The sequence below is a fragment of the Helicoverpa zea genome, chromosome 24 (genome assembly GCF_022581195.2).
Source record: "Helicoverpa zea isolate HzStark_Cry1AcR chromosome 24, ilHelZeax1.1, whole genome shotgun sequence".
NCBI lineage: Eukaryota > Metazoa > Arthropoda > Insecta > Lepidoptera > Noctuidae > Helicoverpa > Helicoverpa zea.
The window spans coordinates 135,396-156,322 of record NC_061475.1 but is presented as its reverse complement, the minus strand read 5'-3'; the positions used below and the strand labels follow the sequence as shown (position 1 = coordinate 156,322).

At 36.3% G+C, this 20,927-nt stretch overlaps 1 protein-coding gene across 2 annotated transcripts in view; it reads right to left on the bottom strand.

The window, feature by feature from the left end:
• Positions 1–15,063, bottom strand: part of LOC124642310 — a 73,828-nt gene extending 58,765 nt beyond the window's left edge. The window contains exon 1 of one of the 2 annotated variants that reach the window (XM_047180680.1): positions 14,889–15,063. In XM_047180680.1, the coding sequence (XP_047036636.1) occupies positions 14,889–15,009 (121 nt within the window). In that variant the 5' untranslated portion in view covers positions 15,010–15,063. Of the gene's footprint in view, positions 1–7,529; positions 7,781–14,888 lie in introns of those variants that run through there. The other variant, XM_047180676.1, reaches the window with a different exon arrangement.
• Positions 15,064–20,927: the final 5,864 nt, after the last annotated feature.

Sequence of the window (20,927 nt, the reverse complement as noted above, 5' to 3'; positions counted from 1 at the left end):
ATTATTACGATACAAATAAAACTGTTGAAGTCATAAAACCAAGAAGCATGCACTCCATTACTCCCACATCATCATCAAAACTGAGTTTAAGCAACATTTCACGACGAATTACTATGTGGAGCACTGAACTCGACACAGCTTGCCCACCCGAACTTAGAACAGCTAAACCGCTGGAGACACTAATAATGTACATTCCACTTTGCCAAAACATCCCAACTGAAAACCCCCTCTGTTTTGATAATAGAGCTAAAAAGTACGAAACTTGTTCATACTTGAACTACGTATGTTGTACATAATGATGCTAGTCGATTATCCGCTACGGCGGATGTTCTCATCTAAGGAGATCGGCCAACTGCGCAGGACATATTAAAGTGCACAAGTATTTGCGCAGACACAGGTGCACTCACTATTCCTTCACTCTCGTAGCCCGATAGGACGGTAAATCGACACGACCGGAGAGAGATCACAAGCAGGATCAGGGCAGATTGTATGCGTAACGATGTAACAGAAAATGTATGAGCATCACTGTTGCATTGTCTCTCTCTCTCCGTGCGTTGTTTGGCCGACTGTTTCTCCTAAATATTTGTTGCTTATGGCAGATCCAGTTGGCTACATGCTCTGTGCACCCAACCCATACACCAGTACTAAGTAGTGCTTTGTATGAAGGTCTCGGCAGTAACTCGCTAGCACATAACAATGCCGGTCAGACTGGAATATTAATAATGTACTTTCGCTTTCTTTGGATTGTCACCTTGAACATCTTTACTGTACTGTGTTATTGCAACTTAGTGTTTGAAGTCAATAAAACCCTTTTATTTATAGAGATGTCAAGATTAATCAAGAGTATGGTAATTGATGGGTTTTTGTGACTTGAATCATTAAGCAGTTGTTTGTAGTAATATGAGGAAACTAACATAAAGTACCTATTGAATACGGTGTTCCTAGAAAATATTAACATCCTTCTCAAAAAGATGTAAGGAAGTTTGTATAAAAAAAGATAGATGTGATGAAAACAGAAAGATTATGCACAACGGCGAGATTGATGTAATTTTTTTGAAGTTTATTTTGCGGTAACCCCTATTCAATGCACTCAGGTGTGCTAAATAGGTTGTACAAAGCTTCAACGGAATATAACTATTCACTAAAACACCTTATTGTAAACCCAATAAAGTCCATTATCGCATAACAAAAAGTGATCTAATAGAACACAGGTGCGGTGTTCGCTATAATTCATTGGAGATCAATGACACGCCTTCAATAACCTCATTTGAACTAATTGCTTTGTTGATAGATATAGGTGATATTGATATTAGCTATTACTGTTTATTAGCACTCCAAACCACCCTACTGAACGACCTTGTAAAGTGTGAAGAGCAAAGTCCCCAAGATAGGGTCCTTAAATGACACTGCGTCAATTATACCTTTGATTTAATCAAATATAATAATACAAGATACGAACCTAGACTATGAGATCCCTTGAAAATCAATACATACGTAAAGACAAAGAACAAACAAAAAGAGTATCTATAAGAAAGGAACTGAAATACAATGCATGAACAATTGATTTTTCCAGAAAGAAAAATCGTTTTAACTAGCCAAAAGAATTCAATACACTATAAAATAAAACCGCATCCTTTCAACATCCGATACAAATTAATATTTTAGTTATAGCCAATTATAAGTCACGAAACTACAGACGATTCTAGAGACCACAAAAAACCTTAAGATTCAAAATATTACGTGTCTATTCGAATCTATTTCCATCGCGAAACAAACTGGTTGGACCAGTTGAGAACATTTCAAAAATTATGACGCGAACGACTATATTTTTTGTCATTAAATGTAATGTTCTTCAATATTGATTTTAATTGCAAACAAGTCAATCTACTACAACCTAATGTAGAATACTTGCAATATAGTATGCAGTCATATTTAGCATAAGCCAGCTATGCACGTATTTAACGGTGTAAATTGTTATTTTTTCGAGACAGGAACCATCAAAATGACTTTTTCCGCTGAGGGTGCGATAGAAGGGAATATCCGATTTGGCTTCTAGAGCCCTCTGTAAAGGCAAGGTTCACGGCAACTATTTTGAATAAACCTCGTAACTAAATAAGAATCTTCCTGAACAATAAGTTCGTAAGGATCCCTATTCATAGAAAAGGCAAGCAGTCATATGAATGTCGGAAATATAAATACGGTTGATTCTAATTGCTCATTACAAAAAGTAGTCACAAAGGCGTTTAATTCTTGGATGGACCATTAACTTCATCTTGTGTTTATGATGGCCGAGTAAATCGTTGAATCGGTTTGTTTGTTGTGTTGTCAACTGTGATGACTTCTAACTCCTCGCATCCAGGTCAGGGCTAAACCAGAATAACATTTTGATAATATTCGTATTTAAACTGTGAACAATTTCGTCGAAGGCAAATATTATACATAATGAACTATTGTAAGATAATGTATGCATATGGTAACGGTTGAATAGTCATTGTTATTTCAAGTTTTCTAATGTTTTTAAGACCTTCTGCTTGACAGGTGAAGCTAATCATAAACAATTTTGAAGTAGTGTGTTTGTATGTACGAAACTATCCTTGGAACTGCTTGACTAATTCAAAAATAAACCTACGAGTATAAAATGGATCCTAAGCTTGACTATGTAAGTATGAATGTGTTTGATAGTTGAATGATCTGTGTTATACGGTCGTGCATGACCAAAGTTGGTTGAATAGCGAATCGTGACTATTTTGTTAGGTAACTCAATTGAAGTTGAAAATATTCAAAGACGGAGGGATGTCACAGCATGACGAAACTTGAATGGAGTTAGACGACAGCTTTGTGTTGCATCTTGTATTAGGATTTGTTTATTATAAAGGGTAATTTTAGAACATTACATTACATGAAATAATCAATCGGATTTTGATTAGGTTCTCTGATACCTACTTGAGATTATTTAGATAAACTTGTCTAGCCCCTGGAAGGGCAAATTGTTTATTATTTTGTATGTTGCGATAGTAAGTACATATTCACATAGTCACGTCCCAATTTTAGATCAATATCTTACGTTGATAAGCATGTAATTTAATTTCAATACCTACAGGACTGTCAAAGTTATCTCCTAAAAGGCATTTACCTCAAAGTTCTTAGTAACGGCACATTCGAACAGACAAACAGACAAATTGACAAGTTACTGATATAACAATGAGGTGAATCATATGTAAATTGTCATTGTCCACAGAGATTAAGCTTGACAACTTGACATATATTTTGAACACAAAAATAACAATGATTTATCTAATAAACCTATTTGTGAAAAGCAGGTGACTTAAGTAGGTACAAAAGTACCAAGTTTCAGTTAGGTACAACGACATGGAAAATATTTGGTCCTTTGAACCCTATTGTTGTTTTGGCAGTTAAGAAAGTAACTAATACCCTCTTATTATAAAACGCGGTATCAAATAAGTATCGGCTTTTGTACTATCTTTAATCCAGCTTTAAGTACGACCTTGAAAAAACGTTATTACAAAACGCAGTTTATCGCAAGTCCTATTACTATCTGTAGTACAAAAGATAAACCATCGAGCCCCCTAGTTTAACTGCAGTACTTAGTCGACAAACGTCAAATTCCGACATTATTTACTTTTGAGGTTATTTGTTTTGTGATGAAAAAAATAAAAGTGGATATAAATATGTGTGATTTGGAATACTTGGATGTGTTAGAATACTATTGAGAGTGTCCGGGGACCCAACAGAGTGCGTCATCGAGAAAATCTCTTCAAGACAATTTTCGATATAAATATCGATTTACGTTTTTCGAAATAATACGAACAAGATTGTGTGATTATGTTTCCAATATGTATCAGTGCGTTTGACTGTATAAATAGATACGGAATAAAAGATAGTTTTCTACTTTTATGTTGTTTCCTTTTTTTTTGGTAATTTAATGCACACGATATACTGTGTACTTATAAGTTATTGTGCATTTAATTTTGAAGAGGTTCTAATTAGATGCACAACGTCTTATTTAATCATTTAAATCGAGATGAAAATAATCCAAGTTATTCCTAACCTAAAAACAAAACATAACTCGGATACGCGCGCTGACGTTCCGTTATACGCGCAAACTCCATAGTTGTTTAAAAGAGAATAATAGGATCGTGTATATCGTTAAAAGATACAAGAAATATAAAATTACCTTTAAATAATAAAACGTAATATTTTCAACCGCATAGATATTTGTTTTATTATCATAGTTATTTACTTTTCATCAAAATGCACTTAATAAAATAATGTAAAAAGGAACGGCGCATAGAATTCGGAACGATTGAACGAATGATTTAAATATTTGTTGCTTATAATCTGTGGATATTATTTGAACCACAGACAAATCGAAGTACCAAACAGTTCTTCTCTTAGTCTAGGTTTTGTAATAAGGATGTAAAGACTATCGTAAGTACCGTAACAAACCAAGACGTCTTCAGTCTGGTTTAAACCACTACTTGTGGCAGTTTTTATAATAAGAGGGAAATAAGTTCTGGTATCAGGCGTAACTTTGCGGAAATATAACTCAAAACGTTAGGATAAATACGCATACGGAATTAACGCTACTCCATATTTCTCCTAACATTTTATGAAAGTAACTGTTGATTTTTCAGTCATTTTTGTACTGACATGATGCAGGATTAAAACTTTGAGATTGAGTACATATATCTGTTAATAGTTGTGGGAGAAACCTAAAACAGCCTACATGAAATGACGTAGTCTACAGTAAATAATAACTATTTCCATTAGCTCTTGTATGAATGTATTTACTATCTACAATAAATAACCTACCGGTGTTAACTACTGCATTATTATAAGCGTTATCATGTTTTATGTTCTCGTTGTATTAAATAGATAGTTAAATATACTTGATACTGGGTTTAATAGTCAACCCTGTTCTAGGTAGTCTGGTTCATATAGAACTGACACCAGATGTCAAAGTAGTAAGTACATAGCATAATCTATGGTTCTTACGATAAAAAAACCTTAACAACTTTATGTCCTTTATATTAAGCACGTAAGTGTATGTCTAAAGTTGTAAGTTTTTGTTTAATAAGGTATGTGCTTAACTCCATAGATTTAGATACTTAAAGTTCATTCTAATTATAACTTCTGAATAGTCACCAAGATGACATTTTATAGAGGTAGATTTGGAATAGTTTTAAATCTTTGTCACTGACCCGATTTATTGGGTATTAAGTATGAATTAAATCAAATGTCATATCAACCTATATTATATTTTGTTATTAATATTTCTGCACATAAATACATATAAGAAGCACCGTAGTAGATATAATATACAGTTGCAAAGTAAACTTGAATGCGGTGCATTCCTCTTAAGGAACTACTAATACAGGCTTTAGAACTTCTATCTCGAGAGGTATGTTACTGCCAAACGTAATGGATTTCTATTTATAAACTGCTATATACGGACAAGTATTCTATGTTCGTTTAAATTATTCCATAAATAAACTATGAATGTACTTCAAAGTGACCATTAATGGATACAACATTTAATTATTACGACACTTTTGGAAGTACTTAGTGTAATTCACAAATGTTTGTCAAGTCAAGTCAACATTTACAAGTCGATTATATTTCAATTTTAATGTCATTTACTTTTACGAAATTCTGTTATGAGCAATCTTAAGACGACCATCTAAAGACCGAAGTCATTTATACTAGAATGGCTCGGTGAATTCAAGAATCTCGACTATTAATAGTACTAATTGCAAAATCTGAATTTTTAATCAAGAACACGAATAAAAATGCCATAATTAACTATGTATTTTATTAATCTATGATCTATAAAGCGACAGTTATTCAACCTTACGCAACGCGATCGAGGCTGAGCACTGAACTAATTAATAGATGGAGGCTCTATTACATTAATATCAAGGACGAGGCTATGGCGGTCATAATTTAATGGCTCGGTCAAAGATGGCCGCCTAATCAACAGAAGTTTCTAGAAAGAACCCAAATATTAGTGGTGACTAGCCGTTTTTCATCCTATAGTTAGTATAATTCGGTATAAAAATGAAGAGTTAGTTCGTTTTTCTGTTTGAATGCGCTAATGAAAGGAACTACAGGACCAAGTGTTAGATAGCCCATTCAACTCAATTGGCTAAACGGTGAAGCTCCCTTGGAATGCGAATAAAACCGCTGGCGGCAACCAGAGTTAAATAATGATTTTATCAAAAAGGTTCAACGCTTTTTATAATTAAAGTGCAAACGTTTACGGAGTTTCAATATACATAGATGTTAAGATTAATTGTCTTAGAATAAAACCCAGATAATTACCTATTTCAAATAGCGTAATAAAGTGCCTATTTACCCTATACAATTATGAGATTACCTACATTTCAACTATAAAACTCTATAGTCTATTAAATAAACTATCGACTAGTTATCGAGGGGTCATAGAGGTCGAATTCTATAATAATTACATATAGCTGTAGACAGCAGTTGTGTCTATAAACGGGTTTAGCTACAAACGCCACGTTTTGTAGGAATGCAGCTAATACCTATCTATAGCACAGGAATGTTGCTAAAGTAAAAATAGAGAGTAAATGGTAGGTTGCGGGGTATTTAATAAATAATAATATAAAACAATAGTTTATGTTATATTTATAAAAAAAAATGTGATAACAATACGTCTAGCTACATGTTTTACTATCACAGAAAAATGTATAGCTAAACCTTTTTATAAGAAAATAGTTTATGATAGTTTAAATACAGAGTTATAGTTTCTATGGCATTTTGATATTGGTTTTGATTTTATTTCACTATACGATATAAAAACAACAGGAATAGTTGCATGTGAAAAGAAAATAATTACTGTACATTGTTTTATCATAGCTCTTTTAGGAAATAATCTCTTCACATATTAATAAGCAATAAACGATTAAACGAGTTTTGGGTATGAAAATGTTGTGTTGGCATTTTACATGTAAAATTATGATCCCGGAACCGAATCAAGAATACAGTACATTCACCTACTGTACAAGTATGTAACTTAAATTGAAAGTATTTATTTATTATCCTTCACTATTCAATTTTTGAAGGATACATTCAAATTCCTTGTTAATTTTTCTGCTTCTTTTTAATCGAGTTTTTAATTTCACCAGACCGTTGTTTACATTTAGTTTTACTTAATCTACAGATAACATAGATTTAGTATTGAGGTTAGTTAACTAGAATACAAATATTGTTAAGCAATCCCCTAATTGATATTAATTTATCAATGAATCGTAACTTGTGATATTAGGTACACTGTGATAATATACAATTTTATGGCGCTTTGATTTTTAGAAGGCGATATCTGCAGTTTTTTTAATGCGTTTCGTTTTGTCATTAAATCCAAAATTTTATTTTTTGAAATCCTGTTTAATATTTTTAAATTATTGACCCTACAGAAAATAATTATAGTTTCCTTAGATGTATTAATTTAGGACCCTATATTTTTTATAATTCAAATATAAACTTACCGAAGCTTTTATAAAGAGTCCATGATATCCTTAAAACGATGATGAGTACTAAAATGAACATAGGCAGCAAGCCGATCAGTCTTTTGTCCGAAACATACACAAATTCCTCTTTAGCATCTGCTGTATTTTGGACCTCCATTTTTATAAAAGTCTTCACTTAAAATCACACCAAAAACTTTAACTATTAACTTATAGTTTCACACTAAAATATCCAAAAATGCAATTGCAAAATTCGAAAAATTATCTAAACTCAATATGCAATTTGAAAATCGAAAACATTTTCCACGCAAACAATAAAAAAATCTTCAAATTTCGAACACTGGCTGCACAATTAAAAAAAAGTTTGTCACAAAAAAGTTTTCTTTCAAATTACGAATAGAGAATAAAGTTTTTAATATTGTAATAGAGCGCGCACGTTTGTCTGTCGAGTACGGTAAATAGAAACAGAGGCTCGGCTCGAAGCGACCGCGCCGGTCGTACTCACACACGCATTATCTCCATTGATAAACGTCCGTGACTTTGTCTCAAAGATATGCCTACTAAAACCGGTTAATTCAATAACCGATTATTAAAATTTGCATTGATTATCTTTAAATCTAGTAATAATCTGCCGTTATTATCGATCGGTGCAAGGAGACGGATAATGTTAATGGCGTCTAATGCTGTGTTATTAAACGTTATTAGCGTTATCTGGCGTTGTTAATAACTGATTAATCTTGACTGAAATGTTTCGTTATGGCTGTCGGTCCTACTTTGCTTTAATTGTTAGGTCAGGGACGGCTTTCTTTAAGTTTTATTGTAAAACTTTCACCAGAGATCCATTTCAGTCGAATTTCCTTCACGCCTTACCATCTAATGTAACATAAATATGATTAATTCTAATAAATAATTCTATATATAGCATTGTTCATATAAATAAACAGTTAAAGTAAACATCTTTACAAGAGTGTGAGAAAAAAAAGAATCACCTAAAACCTGTGTTAAAACATAGTGAGTGAAATTGGTTCTATGAAGCGTAACCATGAGACATTTAGAGTGACCTGTGACCTGCGTAAGTGATGGTGGTAGGTCTTAGTGGTGGTGGTAAGTGGGTGGTGGTGAGTGGTGGAGCTAAAGTGGGGTTGGAGAGGTCGGTAGCCCCACTATTAACCTCGCTGACTGTCGTACATTTATAGAAACGGTTGTATTAATAAGGTGGGCTAGTTCTTTTAGACCAATAGGGAGTGAAAAAGTCTTGGATTTATACATCTCGGCTTTTTTGTGGTTTGAATCTAAATTCGTATTTTCATTGCGATTTATACCTATTATTTTAAGATGAAAGTGAGGTGAACATTGTTGTCTGAATTGTGAGGGGTTAGTATATTTTTTGCTTTTTGTAGTTAACGTAGATAAACGTATGCGTGGTATGTTTTCCTATCCTCGACATAATAGTAATATGAATGAGCATAGGTACCTCCTAGTCAGACAAGTGCAGATGATGTGCAATAATTGTGAGAAAAGCAAACCGGTTATTTTTTCCTGACTAGTAGAGTATATTTATCTTGAGCAGTCAATCAGTTTGAGAAAAATGATTGGTTTTATGTCGGTTGCATGTAATTGCAAATTACTTAGGTAGGAACATTCACCATGGAAATGCCTTATGTAGACTAGTACCTACTTCTGGACACTGGACTCTATGTAAGAAAAGGATTACTAAATCACTTGTATATTTATAAATATTTATATAAAAAAAACTGCGTCATTTTCATCCTCAGTACATATGGCCATTTCGATCCTAAACTACACTACTACAACGTAGATTGATACCTCATTATATTTTCACGACTTTACTTTGATACACCATATCGGTCAACATAACATTCGCACACACCCTCAGAAGACAGTCAAAACATATCACATTATTTCGCCATAATTCCAAAAAGGGCACAAACAATATTATCTTTTATCTTTTGAAAAGAATAACAACTAGACAAAACATTGATATTTGCTATCTGAGTGAGACATCGACAGATTGTGTACCTACTATATTTGGGGCAAGGGGCGTGACGAAAATGTCAGACACGCCACCACTGGACTGCGAAATCGTTCGAAAAGCACTGGTACATAAAGGTCTTAAGAAGGAACATGGTGAGTTTTAGTCAGTAGGAGTCTGACACTCTGAAATAACACCAACAGTAGGAGGGATCTTTTAATGATTTCTAAGGAAAAAGTCAGTCAGTCAGACCTCCACTTGATATCAAAAGTGTATTAGGCAGTCGGGCTCCAAGCTTGGAGGAGTCGGTTAAAGAGAGTGATTTGGTGAGTTAGTAGTGTTTTTAAGGACAGCAATAATAGTCTGAAGAGTGAGTAAAAAAATGGACCTCTACCACCAATTGACTAAAACTATAGAGACTGACCTAAAAAGTCCCAACTCAAACCACTAAAGTAATTCAAACGAACTAATTAATTCCTGTTTTCTTACGGAACTGTCTACATCGCATAGCACCTATGTAGAACGTAGTCCACTTTAGACGTTCCTTCTCAGAAACTCATAAATAAAATTGCATACATCGATGCATGAGATCAAACCGTTATAAATCACTCTCATTTTATCGCTGCAACCAATACATATGGTTTCACCTTTATAGCCTCGCACATTTTTAGTCGGCCGATAGTTCGATCGGGCTCAATATGCCGATGAATGGTGCCTAGTACCCACATTACAAAGATCAGGTGTACGGACGGTATACCGAATAAGGCCCAAGCTTAGCGTCACATAAACGATAGTTTATCTCAAACAACTGTTTCCTAAGAGTTTTCACGCACATTTTACGAAGTAAACGGTTGTTACAAAACTAACGATTGGATTCACGATTTATTTCAAAATAAACAGTTAGCCAACTATCGGCCGATAGTTTAGTTGGCAGTGTGCGGGGCATCTTATAGCTACAGATAAAACCACAAGCAATGAAAATAAATCCGTCAAGTGATTGTGGCGATGGATTTCTAGCATTTCTCGAGTGATATGAGATGATAGCCAGTAATTGTGACATTCATCGTGATTCTTTGATTGCTGATAACGTTTCACTGGTGATTATTCACACGTATATTGTGTAGATAGACGTAATATACTATTTTTAGTGTGCATTATATAATATAAAAAAAAATAGTGTAGGTACAGCATCTCAAGCTGCACCCACATACCAAGCCTACCTAATAGAACACAATGTAGTACTAAGGTTACTAGTAAACAAAGCTTAGCGTAGGTTCAGTCACGCACGCAATGACCTAGGAGTAAGAATGCAGTAGTACGACACGGCCCTGGAGCATTGCGTAAAGGAAGGGACGAAACAACAAGTGCGCTCTATATGTTGAAGTGGACACGGCAGAGACATGCGACGGAGATCGTCTTCTGAACCTTTACCAACTATGTTGGGATCGGCTTCCAATCTAACCGGCTGCAGCTGAGCAACCGGGTTAAGATGAAATTAGGAATTTTTAAGTGCTCATAAAAACATTGGTAGGTAAATCACTTTTATGACAAAATATCTAAGCAGCAAATGGTGCCATTTAAGTTTGTTCTGTGCAGTATATTTAATCCACGCTTCGCTCGAGTTGTGTAACACAAGAGACAACGGAATTGTAAATGTGTTCTCAAAATGCTATCCACTCGTTTGTGGCGACACGTTCGTTTCCGTTTCCTCACCGAGACTAGGTGATGAAAAAGAATTTTGCTAAAAAGCTGTACCTAATGTGCTGGCCGCAAATTATCATCTGTCGGGCCCTACGTGAGTTCATGCTCCAGTTGAACTAGATGCGGCAGACCAGTATTTTACACAAAGCGGCTCTGACTGCCTACTTATTTGACTACCTTAACATTTAATTTAGTAGCAGGGTAACACCATCACCTTAGGAAGTTATTCCTGACTATCGGTAACGTCTCCAAAGACTTACGAATTACATCCGATATGACCGTCCCTCCGACCAGTCTAACCAAAGGGTATCAGGTTGCCCGGGTAACTGGGTTGAGGAGGTCAGATAGGCAGCCGACCCCAACATCGTTGGGAAAAGGCTCAGAGGATGATGATGACCGTCCCTCCGAAACAGGCAGGCATGGTATCAACTATTTACGGACTTTTACTTTGCTCCGTACTTTCTAAAAATGTTATCTAGGTACTATTAAATGTATTTTTTTTCGTCTCTCATTCATGATTTAACCTACCCAAGTGCCTATATCATTTGTTTTATGCATTCGATTTGTTCCAAAGTTGTGAAGCAAGACTATCGCGGGTGCATACAAAGCTAACAATTGAGTTGTCAGTCATGTGGTCAGTACCGCATGACTGACTGATTGAATCGGTGCGTCTTGTGACAAATCGCGCGACGGAGGGCACGGTGGGCATCGGCGGGGCGGCGTGACAGCAATTAACGGTTATTGAAGCAACGCTTTTGTACACTTCGCGGAATTAAAGGATTTGTCCTACAGAAGATCCTGTTGTAATACCAACGGTTAATAAATTCTATCATCTCCATAGCCTTTTACCCAACTATGTTGGGTGGGGTCGGCTTCCAGTCCAACCGGATGCGGCAGAGTACCAGTTTTTTACAAGGAGCGACTGCCTATCTCAGCTCCTAAACCCGGGCAACCCAATAAACGGTTATTAAATAAGGTATATTTTATAAATATTAGTTTTAAATATAACTAGCTCAACTAATTTCCTGTCTTTACCTAGGTATATCAACGTTATGACTTTAAACAATCAATGAGTAGATAGGTACGTAGATAATTAATGTGTAATTATATCCTTAAAACACCTTAAATTGCATAACTTTGAATAATTTCACTTGTGCATTGATTGACGATTGATTGATTAGATAAATAAATATTGAAGTGTCACAATCAAGTGGTAATCAGACATGGCGTAGTATTAAGATTGTTGCTGGTGGCGCCATCTCTCATAAACATTAAATAATATCTTTCAACGCTACTCAACACTAGATGGCGGTAAAAGCAGAACGTTTTCAGTTCGGCTCTTCACCACTAGATGTCACTACAAAATTTTATCAACAACGCTTATTGAGGACAAAACAAACTAGCCGGTTTTACATAATATTATTAAACAGGAAAAGACGAAAACTTTCGCTGTTCTTGTAAAAAAAGAAAACCAAAATAAAACACGAGAATTACTAGGAAAGAAAAATTAACAAGTAGATACCTAACTAATATTTAAGTACCTAACAGGATCTGATTTGCTTTGGACAATAATTTGGTCGATCAAACTCCCTATTATGAAACTATATAGTATTACGCATCCGAGATAAATAGCTACAATAGGAAACAGTACACGATCAAAGTACAAATTCTAATGATTACTATCAATAATTTGAATAGATAGATTCATCAAATACGTAACAAATATTAAAGATGTTAATCATTTCCTAATCTTGCTCAATAAATGACACATTATGCACTCACTAGGTACTTACATACATGAATTACTCAGAACACGCTTTTAAAAATCATCCTTACGAGTTCAATCAATCTTGATTGTTCCTGTCATAAAGATCATTCAATAACTATTTTGTGTTAGCATTTACTGCAGTTTTGCCCACCTCTCGAGGATTTCATTATAAAATGCTAGCTGTGACGGCGGTTCCACTCGCGTCTTCGTACTAGAGTTACTTCACGTGCCAGTATAAAAAGTAGCCTATAGAGTTTTCAATAAGTGGGCTATCTAACGTTGAAAGATTTTTTAAATCAAACCAGTAGTTCCTGAGATTACCGCGTTCATTTAATACAAGCAAACTCTTCAACTTTACAATATTAGTACAGAAGTATAGATTCGAACCATTATGTATGCAAAAACAACCCAGTAACAAAATAAATAAGACATTCCGTTAACAAATCGTTCTATTTATTTTTGTTTAATTATAAATATGTAGTTGTAACTATATGTAGTTTACCAGTTGTGTTACCATCCATAACACAAGTTAATTAATAACTTACCATGGGGCTAACCGACCGTGTATGAAAAGGTGTCCCGAAATTACAACATTCCAACATAATCTAATCTCGATTAATGGAATTTCGTCATAGGAATGACGACAATCAAAGAGTGTGACAATATAGTTAATACATAATATATTTAACTGTATCTACAATCAGTGGGGTAAGAAGTTAATTCAGTGACATTCAACAATAAATAAACAACCAAACAAATAAATACAACGACTATTAACAAAAAGGAACTAAAAATTGGCAATCCTTACTTAAAATATTATCAAAACAAATTCTTAAAAATAGAAACGATGAAAGAAATAAACAAGGAAGTAAACGCTAACACAACAGCTGTTGATAAAGCTGACACAAAATCCATTGCTGGTTCAACACAAGACAAAAACGAACTCACCGAAGAGCCTGTAGCATCGTATACAAATGCACGTCACTGCGTAGAACACGATGATCACTAAGAAAGGCAGGAACAACACCGTGGCATCCATGTCCAAAGTCACGGGGATCAACGCGACAACTAAACGTTTGGGGAATTATCGACAACAGATAATGTATCGCACAAATTGATAGCTGAACTTAATTAGGCAGATAGCGGAGTTGTGAAGGTGAAAGGATTTTGAGTTCAACCTAACTGGTTAGATGTTATGTTTACTGAGGACTCAGAAGATGGAGTAAGGTTCTATGAATGTTTTTTGATGAAGAGTGTTCTGTTTTAATCGAATTCATCAGTTTTTCAATAGGCCTATTAATACGCCTAAATACATATATTTAGGAAAATTCAAACATTGCATTACAGTTTTCAAATACGCCTTTATGTAGATCCAGATCGAGACAAAACATATGATAGGTCGAGTCCTAGGTAAGATACAGATAGATTTAGAACGAACTCAACTCTAATCAGAATTATCTTAAGAAATGCCGACGTAAAACAAAATAGATAAGCCAATGACAATGGCACAGCTGTTTTAAACATAACCTTAAATATTGATGAACCAGAAATTATATTAGTTTAAATCCTAACAAATCTTTATTTAAATGAAAATAAGTGTTTTCTGATTCTTGGTATTGAATCTGGCTTTCAATTCTGAGAGAAAGATTCGTAACAAATCCTTAAGTATATAAATTAGTCACAAACACTACTCGTATTTAAATGAAGGTAAGCTACAAAAGGGTAGTAATGATCTATGTCTCCTGAAAGACTAATGTTGGCTTTCATGCCAATCATCTTATTAGGTACTGATTCACAAAACATTGATGTTCAAGATCTATGAAGAATAAGGTATTAACAGATATAAGGAGAAGGAGCAGGCAAGCTATTTGCATACGGAACGGAATGAAGAGTTAAATATAACACAAGAAAGACTTACTAAAGACTCTGAAGACATATCTCCCGATAATCACATCACAGATCTGCAGATATATGAACACCAACAGCAGCACAGTTATCATAAAAAACAGAAACACTATCTCCTTTTGACTGAGAAACATTTTGGGAACACTTTTCCAATATTTTCGAAAAAAATCTATTGTATGTTATGTTCTCGTTCGTTCGTTGTAAACTGACATTGATCTCGTGGTTGCAAGAGATAATGAGTTAGACACAGTGTTAGTGATTGGTCGCACTGTGTTCGTAATCGCATGGAGTTTGGATTAATTCTGTTCAGTGGAAAGTATTTGTTGGAATACTGTCTTTGGTAATTAATTTTTAGGTTCAAACATAATGAATGAAATAATAAAGTAAGAACAAGTTCAGGTATTTTCATGACTCACAACCAAGTAAAGAAGATTTGAATATCGTTCAAGATCCTATAAATATGCTTACTGCATTTTTAGACGGCTTACAGAAACTAATTTCATAAGCAGTGGGATAGGTAATTTTGTATGGGAAAAATTTGGAAGACGTCACGAATAATGCTCTATTGTATAGAAATGTGTTATCGGTGTCAAAACACGCTTCTGTTGAAAAACCATTTACACAGGTGACTGACTGTGCGTAATCTTCCTCTGGGCAGCTTTATCCCAATTTCAACCTTGTACTTCAGCTGCTTAAGTATGTTTTCGTTCGACAAATGCTAATGTAGTAGTACAGATAATCCGATAAGCCTATCTTGTTTTCTCAACACTGATTACCAGTGTATCGTGGCCTTCCAAACCTCCCGTTTGGTTCAGGTGTGTGAAACGTTTGTGGGGGGTCAGGATGAAATTGGACAGCTCTTAGTAGATTAGTTGGGGGATTATTTAATATTGTATGGACACCAGGGTCAGATTTGTAAATCTGTGCCTAGGTTGCACTTAGATTTATTTGTGAGGGATTATTGTAAGATATTAGCAAGTGCATGCATGTAGTTATTCTAACTAGCGAGTCGTTTTATCTTATTTTTGTATATTGTAAAAAGCGAATTCTACGAAATGAAGTGGTTATCAATAAAAAAATTATATTGTCAATTGGGAATGACGGCATATAATTGGTAACAATCTACCATCACCGAGAATGTTTATATTATTTGGGGAATTATAAAACAAGCGATTAAAAAAACGCTTTGCGACTGATGATGACATACTGTATTAATAACTTGAGCGGTATGAATTTGAGTAAGCGAAAAATTAACTAAACTAACAACGAATATTGATTAATAATAAAATCCAGAATGAGCTTACAAAAAGTGAATTGTGATAAATCCATTTCATATATTAAAATTTTATCCGAGCGACTACATTACTAAGTGAGCGACTGGAAATACAGAGAGGGCAACTTCAATATTAAGATAGAATCGATTTTTCTAAGTGAGGTTATACATAACGTACTACTAAAAAGTTCACTTTGAGCAAAGTTTTGTAAGCTGCTTTATTAATGATTATTGGTTTCTGATATTCTATTTTAAGATGGCAGAATTTTGAAAACAAATCGCTGCAAAACCGACTCCACGTAGTCTTGTTGCCCTACCCCTAGACTGCAATTCAAAACCTCGTAGGCGCGAAGGGGCGAGGCGGCCTGCGAGCTGAGGCGCAGGTAGCGGTGGTGAGCGTGAAAACCATCTGCGACGATAAGCTCGCATGGGACCGCCGGAGCCCCGCAGCGCCGGAGCCGTGACAGAAGCCATGCTTGCTGCATGTTGCATTGTGCTTCCATGCTGCATGCCTGCTTGCATGCTTCGCTTCAATCCCCTTCCCTCGCTCCGCTATCCCCCGCTTACCCCTTGATATCTTAATTATACATTTCCGATTACTATTTAGGAAATGTATAGATTTCCAAGGAAATGTGTCAAATGTAATTTATTTCACACATTTTGTATTCGAAACACTTCATTTAAGATAAAATGCCGCTCAGTATAAAAAATACATTTGCCAAATATTGAAAAAAATGCAGGACGTAACGTTGACACTCAAACAAATATTAAGGCGCTCAAATATTATGAAGCTGCTCATTTTGTATTTTAAGTAACTCAAATTAATGTTTGTAAGATATTATTCTGTTGATTTTTCGTCACTTGCAGTCAGTCGCTCACTTTTTGCCAATTTTGACACTTAAAATTGTAATTTACAGTCACTCGTTTAATTGCTACCCATATTATTTTGACCAAAGAACTTCATGAAAAAGGTTTCATAAAAGTCAGTTTAACTAAATACAATGTATGCTAGTATCCAAATATATCTTCAAATCCACAAACAGCTATAAACTCAATGTTCGCAGTACACAGTGAAGAACAAAAAGACGGTAAAAGAGTTGATGCAAATGAGCCGAGTTGATTTACTGACGATTGTTCCTCTGTGGCGTCGCCTTCATTACTGCCAACATGGCGACCGCTAATTACCGCAGAGCTCTGAAGATTAATATTTAAACAGTCTATGAGTGGCCGCGAATATTTTACAAAGATTTCGTAAAGAGTTCAGGGAGACTCCCACATTCTGAGCCTTTGTTCCAAGCTAACACCTACTGAATACTTGCGACCACACGCGAACTCGTCTCTATTCATTATAATTAGCCCCTTTCGGATGAAGGATGGTATTTATTTTTAGTCAGAATAAAGACAAAGTTAATCTCTCAAACAAATCCTTCAATATTTGCTTTTGTCGTCACATTTGGGTAAGGTTTTGATGGTGATTCATCATCATCATCATCCTCCTGCCCTTTTCTTATTCCATTTTTATTTGGGGTCGACGCATGTTTTCTCGCTCCATACTCTTCTGACTGCCGTCTTCCCCAAGTTTTTTTTTTTTTTTTCATTATAAAATTATGCTACATACGTAGGTACTTACATATTTATAGTCCTACTGGCACCGTGAGTACAAGAATTCACAATGTTTAACACTCAACACGTCGACTGTTGACAGCCCAGCATCACGTATAATGGAGACCACAGGATGTTTCACTTAGACAACAAACAACACAATATCATTCAAATTTTGGACACAGCACACAGAGAATGTAGCGTATGGAGTTCTGATACAAAATAATTATATTTGTGTCGTTGGGTCGGTCGACACAGCGGTGGGAGCTGGTTTAAGCCTCGTCGTTACTATCGAAATGGTATTATTACATCAAAACGATAGCTATAGTATGAATCGATCGAATAAATTTTGTGAATGTAATGTTTTTTTTCGTGGACTGAATAGGTTATAGTACCAACAGTTTAATATATGTTGATTGTAAAACTAAGTTTTTGCTGGTCACTTTATGTTACTTTGTCATCTGAGTATTTACCATGTCTACAATGCTTTATTTTATTATCAGCTCAGCAATATTGTCTTTGATTCCACCAAGAGCAGAATAACCAACACATTATCTCCACTTAGGGAAAGTATTGAATGAATGTTTAAATTTAAAAATATTTAATAATCTTTGTATTTAAATAACTATATTCTATTGATTGTCCAAAAACTTCTCCACTTTGGTTATGTCTGTGCCTCGCAGGCCTACAGTATCTGCAGTACGAACCACCCAAGTTATTTTAACGGAACGAATACTCCATGTCTGCACTGGATACTGCTCCGTGTCTTTAAATTCACACGTTTAGCGGTTTAGGAGATAAACTGTAGTGTTATAAACCGAACTGTGAGCAATGAATACAGTATTACATTGAAGATAAATTGTAAATTTAAGATTTTTTTAAAAACAATGTTGGAAAAACAAATGCTGTTTACACAGTTAATAATTATTGTTTTTGGTGAGTTTTCATCCTAGTTTTAAAAAACGAAAGTATCACATTGTGTAGAAAGTACCCTTTTATAAACTAAACGTTTTTTGATGAGAGGTCGAAAGTTAGATTAGTGTATCTTTTTGCAGTCATCAGCTACCATAGCTACCGATAATAGGGATGTTTTTTTTTTCATTTCACTTATTTCACAATGAACACAGACAACACTATGTATATGACCCCACATTATTAGCATCCTAATGCAACTGTGTCGTTGAGGGATTGTCGTTCCTCGCGGGAGGATGTCATGATGATGATGATGATGAATGCAACTATCCCAATTTAATTGTCTCTTCTGTCCGTCGTCATCTCACAAGTCATTCTATCCAGCCATATCCCTCTCTTGATCGTCATTATTGTACAATATGCCTACAGTTCCGAGTGCATCGCATCGGTCTGTTAGAGTGAAGGAATAGTGAGTGCACCTATGTTTGCGCAATGTGATAGGTACCTATAATATCTTGCGCAGTTGGCTAATCTCGTTGACTGAAAGCCTAAAACTATCGTATAGTTTGCTCTTTGTGTATGGTCCGTTGTTTAGCTTAGATTAGTTAGTAGTGGCATAAGTAGATAGTGCAGTAGTGAGCAGTATGTGAGAATGTTGCAGGCGGCGTGTCGGCGGGGTGCGACGTGAGCTCCGTGGCGGTGTCCGAGGGGCTCCTCGGACAGAGCGCCGACTTCATGTGGCTGGGGGTGCTGCAAGTCTATATACGTTAGTCTCACATTTATATCTGATCTCATCCTCATCTCCCGAGCCATTGTCCCAACAAGATAGTTGGGGAAAAGGCTACAAAAGGATAAAAGGGTACCAGTGTTTACAAGGACTGCCCTATCTGACCTCCTCAACCCAGTTACCCGGGCAACCCAATACCCCATGGTATGACTGGTTGTTAGACTTACAGAACATGTTCAATGACAGTCGGGACCTATTTATATCTGTGTTTTTTTCGGATATGTATATGTAGAATAAAGTTTCTTGTCGGTTCTTCTCCTTAAGACTTACTTCTTGGAAGCGTGAACCTAACTTTTGACGGTTCGTAAGAATCAGTAAATACGTCTAAATGAAAAAAAAAATCTGCTTGTTTGACTTTTTTCGATCGTAAAGTTAAGCAATCACGCCCAGTCCTCTGTGTTTCGGAAGGCACGTTCAATAAGTGGGTACCGGTTGTCATTTGAACATCTTTGGCAGTCGTTTTAGACAGAAGCCAGAAAAGTTTAAGCAGACGGAATGTTAGTAGTGACGCTATAATGTTGTCACCATGTTGGTCATCAGGAGACTTCGACAAGCGGCACGTGGCGATGTCAGGCATCGTGCTCATCACGCCGCGGTACGCGCTCGGCAACGCGGACGACGTGGCCAGGATACCGGAGCGAGTGTTCAGGTGACCACTCTAAATAACAATGAGGATCCAACTGCCTTGTGCCTGCTTAATCTGCCATACTGGCTTAGTACTACAAGATTATCTTGTAAAGAAAGAGAATATGTACATACATAATGGTTGTATAATACACAGCACAGCACGGTGAGTATGGGCAAAGCTGAGGAGCTTGTGGGGGGACTTTTTCCAGCAGTAGATGATTTAGAATATTATAAAGCTGGTTTATTCGATGACAACATGTTTGGCGTTGTGTTGGACAGGGAGGAGACGGTGGCGGTGTTCATCCGCGCCACCAACACGCCGTACGCAGTGTCGGTGCTGTCGTACACCGTGCACCCGGAGTACGAGCACACCACCATGCACAGCCTCGCCGTCGTCGAGCTGGACGTCAGCGGTGAAGCATGTGAGTCAAACACGGACTAAGGATACACCAATACGCCGTACGCAGTGTCGGTGCTGTCGTACACCGTGCACCCGGAGTACGAGCACACCACCATGCACAGCCTCGCCGTCGTCGAGCTGGACGTCAGCGGTGAAGCATGTGAGTCAAACACGGACTAAGGATACACCAACACGCCGTACGCAGTGTCGGTGCTGTCGTACACCGTGCACCCGGAGTACGAGCACACCACCATGCACAGCCTCGCCGTCGTCGAGCTGGACGTCAGCGGTGAAGCATGTGAGTCAAACACGGACTAAGGATACACCAACACGCCGTACGCAGTGTCGGTGCTGTCGTACACCGTGCACCCGGAGTACGAGCACACCACCATGCACACCTCGCCGTCGTCGAGCTGGACGTCAGCGGTGAAGCATGTGAGTCAAACACGGA